General features: G+C 47.4%; 1 protein-coding gene across 1 annotated transcript; it reads left to right on the top strand.

Annotated features, from left to right (window-relative positions):
- Nucleotides 1-279: 279 nt before the first annotated feature.
- Nucleotides 280-4,547, top strand: EVX2 (even-skipped homeobox 2). The gene is made up of 3 exons (XM_036742830.1): nucleotides 280-703; nucleotides 1,915-2,165; nucleotides 3,852-4,547. Exons 1-3 carry the CDS (start codon nucleotides 280-282, stop codon nucleotides 4,545-4,547), a joined length of 1,371 nt encoding a protein of 456 aa, XP_036598725.1.
- Nucleotides 4,548-6,631: the final 2,084 nt, after the last annotated feature.

Below are 6,631 nucleotides of genomic sequence, written 5' to 3'. Positions count from 1 at the left end.
TAAACCTGTTACAATAAATGATTATTCGAACAGCGTCATTCCTACCTTAATGACGAGCGCTACTTTTTGATGAATGACATTTCGGGCTAGAAAGGATGTATGGGTCATTTTGACCAGTCATTCCCTCGCTTTGGCATCCCACAATTTTTACGCCTCCCTCAAAAAGAGATAATAATATTTAGAGCCGCTCGCTGGGGCTGAATGTGAATTAGCCCCTGCTGCAGCTTATCATTAGGAAAGGACCAGCCCTGCAACTTTGACATTTTTTATAAAGCTGAGATGATGGAAAGAATAAGAAAAGAGATGATTCTGATGGAAAGAGGGCTGCACAGCCCTGCAGCTGGCAAAAGGTTTTCGAATTTGTCCGACTCAGCTGGAAATGCGGTGCTGGAGGCCCTCGAAAATTCGCAGCACGGTGGTCGCCTCAGCCCGAGACTGACTTCCGCCTCCCTGCATAGCTCTATAGGGGACATCCCTGCCAAAGGGAAATTCGAAATAGACACTTTATTCAACCTCCAACACCCGAGCAGCGAAAGCACGGTCTCCTCCGAAATCCCTCCGGCAGAAAGCAGGAAGAAAACGGGCCATTATTCCGAAGTTGCTCCAGAGGCAGATATGAACAGTGATGTGGAGGTGGGCTGCTCCGCTCTCCGCTCTCCAGCTAGCCTCAGTGCCTCCCAGTTGAAGGAAAACAATAACAAAGGTAACTCGGGCTTCTGCCTGCCTTTTCCCCCCATCTCTCTCTTTTTCTTTCTCTCTCCTCTCCGGTCTTATGGGTTATTCCGAAGGTAACTCTCTGGCCCGTAGAGGTACTTTTACCTGCTCAGTTATCAACACTGTCCGAGCTGTAAGAAAGCTCTTATCGTTGGCTTGTGAGTCCAGGAATGATAGAGTCTTGGGTGTGTTTGTCTGTTAAAGTGCATCCGTGTACTGGGTATCGGAGACATTCATATAAGTCTCTCGGTATTTTTTTGTGTTTGTATAAGTATGTACAATACAGACTCACAATAAAAACAAACACACACCCAAATCCACCAAAGGAGTACAATCCGTGGTATCTAGATCAAAAATGTATGTCTCCTCTGCTGTAGGCTTACACCAAACAATGAATCAGACTGTGCAATATACAAGTATGGAGAGGGGATTTAAAATGTTTTCAGAGTTCAACTCAAAATGATTATTACTCAATTCCCATTCATGAAAAATGGACATTATTCAGCTTCGTTTTTAATACACTGGCTATTAAACTGTTCTCCATTACAGCATGCCCCATTTTAATGGGATTGGGAGTGTATGTATGTATATATGTATAACATGTATATTTGGATTTATTCCTTTTTGGTTATGGGGAGGGAGACTGGTAAGAGAAGCCTTTTGGTTCTTAAGATAGTGCTGGCAGTGTTGGATGTATATGAGAAAGGACTGGGAGGCGAGGTGGATTCTGTACTATAAAATCTAGTGACTGTTACTTTGCTGGTCTTACAAATAATTAAGAAACAACAAAGCTGAACTGGAGAAGCTGCTCCAAGTTAGAGAGATATGATTTTAGCTGAGTCCTCTAGCCTCCCAAACCATGCCTGGAGGTGTCTGTTCTTCTTTAGTTCAATTTGTCCTAGCCTAACAATTCTATAATTATTAAAAACTACCTAATTTACTTAGGATTATTTGCTTATGAAGGAATCCCAAAACTTTATTGATTCTATTAACAGCAGCAATTTGTAACAATGACAGCTACTATCAATTACATCAGTTCAGAGAATCAGTGGTCCCCCCTTCTTAGGCTTCTTTACTTAATCCACTCACAACCTATTGTGCGTGGAGGTTCCAAGGCCAAATATATGTATGCACACACACATATGTATGTGTATACATATATGTATATATTTCATGCATGTTTGTTGGTTTGTTTCCTAGGATATTCGGAGAGCAGCTCAGCTGCGACTACTACCCCTTCTTCCTCAGGTTCCGGCTTAACCAACCTGCACAGCAGCAATGCCCTTGGTAGTTCGAGCTCCGGGGCCGATCAGGTGAGACGCTACCGCACAGCCTTCACCCGGGAGCAGATCGCCCGACTGGAGAAGGAGTTCTACCGCGAGAACTATGTCTCTCGGCCCAGAAGATGCGAACTGGCCGCAGCGCTCAACCTGCCGGAAACTACCATCAAGGTACTGCTATCTCTGAACTACTAGAAGGGTATTGCTGGGTGCCGTCTGACCTTTCTGTTGGGCTTTTTAGGTGACACTTTGGGGTGAAAGTTAGAAAATGCTGGCAACTAATCTCGATCCTTCATTATTCCTGCACTGTGTATAATCTAAATGATGAGCCTAATGGGGGTATTTCCCTCCTCTGTCCTCTCAGTGGGCACTGATTTGGGATAGCAACAATAACAGGAAAAAGAACAGCTATGGATGTATTGAATGATGCCAACAAATTAGGAATTGTCTTCTCCCAGCGCCCCCCCCCCCCATCTTTGTCCCCTGAAAATTGTGCTCTTTGTTTCTCTAATGAACGATCTAAAGTGAAACTTTTCATTTGTTCTTGATATGGAAGGTTTAGTCTCCATGACACTCTTTACAACGCTAAAAAGAAAATGAATTCCGTTTAAAAAATGTATTGCTAAGAGAAAGTGGATTTCTATGTCGTTCCTTTCTATATGTGTCCTTTCTTTTTTACGTAATAGTTGCTTCGCGAAACCTTTGAGGGGGAAACAATTGCTTTCTCCATTCAAATTTCTGTAGTGAGGTGTGTCTCCCTTAGAGGGGAAAGGTTTTGTTTTGTTTTTTTGTTAGCGTACTAGGTGAAACGTTTGGGTCGCTGAGTGATGTGATGGCCTTTTTAGGTATCTGAGACACACCAGAAAAAGAGAGAAGCCCCGTAAGCACAATGACAGGAAGTATTGTATTGAGTGGGTAGAATTTCTCCCTCTAATTTGACCTGGATCATTCTTTAATGGAGGCAACGACGAACTATGTAGGTCATCGTGAACAGTATATCGTTAGGCAAAGGAAAGATATCTGTCTGTAAGGGGCAGCAGTACGGAGATTCTATGTACGCACATAGAACAAATCTCAACAAAACCGCTTTTCCTGTATTAAATTAGTATCTATGTCTGAAGCTAGGCACAGCGGTATCAAGTATATATGCTTCAAATGCTGTGCTTTGCCGCTTAAGTAAAAGATGCCAGGGCTACTTCTTTGAGAATCCTAGTCAGCCTAGAATCCATTCGTAAATCCTTCAATTGTAAGGAGGTACCTCCAAGTTGTACACTCTGGTGGTGGAAGGGTATGGGTGTGGGTGGGAAAGGACTCCTGTAGTACACACTTGAGTGTAGAGGTCAGAAAAGCACATACAAATAAACAAGCAACTGTCCAGGACAACCCGAGACCTGGCGGGTGAGAGTGAGTCAGTGCAAACGTGGGGGTGGGGATAGAAGTGTGTGTGTGTGTGTGTGTGTGTGTGTGTGTGTGTGTGTGTGTAGAGGTGAGGGAGCTGTGTACATCTGGCGGCAGTTGGCTGAATTGCTTCCAGCTGTGACTAGGGCTAGGACGAAAGGCTAGGCTTGGGACGGGGCAATGTGAGGACAGGCGGGCAGGTGTGTTTATGGAAAGCAAAAGGAGGATGGAGATCGACTTCCTGAGGTCGGAATGCATATTATTGATGTCAATGGTACCCACAGCAAGGCTGTGTGTATTGTGAGGTGAGGGATGATTGTGTGAGGTTGTGCATGTGTGTATGGGGTTGGGGGCGAGGGCCCCTTATATTAGCTGCCAAGAATGGCCTAGGTCTCTAACCGGGGTGTACTTCTCGTCTTTCCCTCCATCCATTCCTCCTTTCTCCTCTGCCCCTCCAAGGTGTGGTTCCAGAACCGACGGATGAAGGACAAGAGACAGCGCCTGGCCATGTCGTGGCCCCACCCGGCCGACCCCAGCTTCTACACTTACATGATGACGCACGCGGCCGCCACCGGAAGCCTGCCCTATCCCTTCCACTCGCACGTGCCACTCCACTACTACCCCCACGTGGGTGTCACAGCCGCGGCCGCCGCGGCCGCGGCCTCGGGAGCTGCGGCGGCGGCCTCGTCGCCTTTCGCCACCTCCATCCGCCCTCTGGACACCTTCCGCGCCCTCTCTCACCCTTATTCACGGCCCGAGCTGCTCTGCAGCTTCCGCCATCCGGGCCTTTACCAGTCTCCGGCTGCGGCCGCCGGGCTTAACAGCGCGGCCTCGGCCGCGGCAGCAGCGGCGGCCGCGGCCGCGGCGGCCTCCTCCGCGGCGGCGGCCGGGGCGCCCCCCAGCGGCGGCTCCGCGCCCTGCTCTTGCCTCAGCTGTCACAGCAGCCAATCCGCGGCCGCAGCAGCGGCGGCGGCGGCCGCGGCCCTGGGGTCCCGGGGAGGCGGTGGAGGGGGCGGTGGAAGCGGCTCGGACTTCGCCTGCAGCGCCGCCTCGCAGAGGTCCGAGAGTAGTTTCCTGCCATACTCGGCCGCAGTGCTCAGCAAGACGGCGGTCAGCCCCCCGGACCAGAGGGAGGAGGCCCCGCTCACCAGATAACTAACCTAGCCCGCTGCGCTACCAGAGGCGGGACTGAACTCCCCGCCGTCAACACCTCTTCCTACCCCGTGCTCGGGGCCGCCGCTAGGGGGAGGTCGAGGGGCGGCGGGGGAAAGTGAGAGAAGGAAAGAGGCGGCTGGGGCAAGAGCCGCGACTCGGTTTCAGAAAAGTCCTTTCTATTTTTTTATTCTCAGTTCGCTCTCTCCCTTCTTTCCTCCCCCACCCCCACCCTATCCCCCACCCCGGGTCCTCCTTCACACATATGTAAAGAACTCTAGGCTCGACGGCAGAAACCCAACCCTAAACTGAGTTATTAGTGACTTCCAGCCCGTGCTTGTGTTAATCTTGAATATATAATGACGAACATAGGTGGCCCAGAAGCAAAGAGGAATGACAAAGAAAAAGGGAGTTATTTATCTTATTTCGTTATGCAGAAGAGGGAGAAGGAGAGAGAGAGAGAGAGAGAGAGAGAGAGAGAGAGAGAGAGAGAGAGAGAGAGTGAGAGAGAGAGAGAGAGAGAGATGGAGCTTCAGTCCTAGCGTTGTTTTTGGTGGTCGTTTGTTTGGGGTCGGGAAGCTGTTGGGGTTTTTGAACTTCTTGGTGGAGGGGCGGCCCTCCGTCTTCAGTCCAGGAAGAGAGAGAAGAGGCAAAGGAGAGGTTTGGGAAAAGATTATGAAGGTGGAAGTGGCGGCTGCGCGCCTGCTGGTGTTTATGAATGTGTTTACCTATTTGGGGGTGCGTGGGGAGGACAGAAAAGGAAAGATGTAGAAGATACGGGGGCGTTTTTGCCGCCTTTGCAAAGCAAGACGAAAATGGGGAAGAGTTTTACCAGTGGGCCTCTTCCCCTCTGCCCCCCTTCTCTTTCCTTCTTATCTTTAGTTTTAGTCCCAATGAATAGAACACGTCTTGCATATTTTATGCAAAAGAGTGGTATCTAAGAGGTGGCTGCGGATGGGCCAGTAAAGTGTGAGGAAGTGAGAGACTGACAGACTACTTACTATAGGATCTTAAGAGGCATTTTAAAGCCCAGCTTTCTAACACCACATTCCACGCTATCTGGGAAATACTTGAATTTTTAGGTATATGATATTATCCTGAAGCAGACACTTTTAAAAGTTTGAATTCTTGCCCCCACCCTCTTTTTCCCCCCTTTCCCCTCTTCCCTCCCCCTTGGCTCTTAGCATTATTTCTCACGCATGTCTATTGAGCCTTTGCCTCTGAAAAGCCACCACTGGGTAACTGAGACCTGCTATACCAAACCACTGCTACTGGAGGGACTTCCTTGAACTTGAAGAAAGGCACATCAAAAACCACCGGTGTTACTGCCATGTCAATTTTGATGCTAATAATGTGCAGATTATGACGAAAATTGCCAATCATGTTCTCTGATGGACCTCCTTTGAATGTGGAATTGGAAAAAAAGTTCCCCGCACAGAGACCTGCTGTCAAGTACTAACAACCCGCTAAGGGAAGTCATTAGAAGAGACAGATAAGAGACTCGGTACATAAAACATTGTTCTTGGTGCATAGAATGTATGTTATTTAATGTTATCTCTGTTACCTGAAGTGATTTCGCAGAAGAAAGCCACGTTCTTATCATCTCAATTGCCAATTTTCATTTTGGTAACTTGGACGCCCTGGGTAGACTTTTCTCTGTTAAGTTGATATTCCACCAATGTGAACAGCCTCATTAAATCAAACCCAGATATTTCCATAATGCTCCCTACAGAGCCACTTCACTCTTCACATAATGAGATTTTCTGAAGAGTTGAAGCCCTCAAATAACTTGCTATTGCATGTTTAGGCCCAGAGAGTGGGTTATGTGTGTGTATATCGATATGTAGGCAGAAAAAAATTATATATATACATACATTTATATATATATGATCTTTCCCTTAAATATATACATATGTAAGAGAGAGAAAGAGCTACATACACACATATATCGATATACACACACATCGGCACAATTTTCTACAATTTATTTAAAACGAGTGTCCTGAAAGACCTGTTTTTAAGACACTGGATTTTTGCTTTCATATGCTAATAATAGACTTTCAGGAAACTGTTTCGAAACGATTTAC

Source organism: Trichosurus vulpecula, chromosome 2 (genome assembly GCF_011100635.1).
Source record: "Trichosurus vulpecula isolate mTriVul1 chromosome 2, mTriVul1.pri, whole genome shotgun sequence".
NCBI classification, from domain to species: domain Eukaryota; kingdom Metazoa; phylum Chordata; class Mammalia; order Diprotodontia; family Phalangeridae; genus Trichosurus; species Trichosurus vulpecula.
The sequence above is the reverse complement of the archived record's forward strand: the minus strand, read 5'-3'. Positions and strand labels throughout refer to the sequence as shown.

Coding starts and splice junctions, on each gene's coding strand:
- EVX2 (XM_036742830.1), top strand. CDS start 280: ATGATGGAAAGAATAAGAAAAGAGATGATTCTGATGGAAAGAGGGCTG. Junction 704..1,914: donor GAAGGAAAACAATAACAAAG/GTAACTCGGGCT, acceptor TTTGTTTCCTAG/GATATTCGGAGAGCAGCTCA. Junction 2,166..3,851: donor TGCCGGAAACTACCATCAAG/GTACTGCTATCT, acceptor TGCCCCTCCAAG/GTGTGGTTCCAGAACCGACG.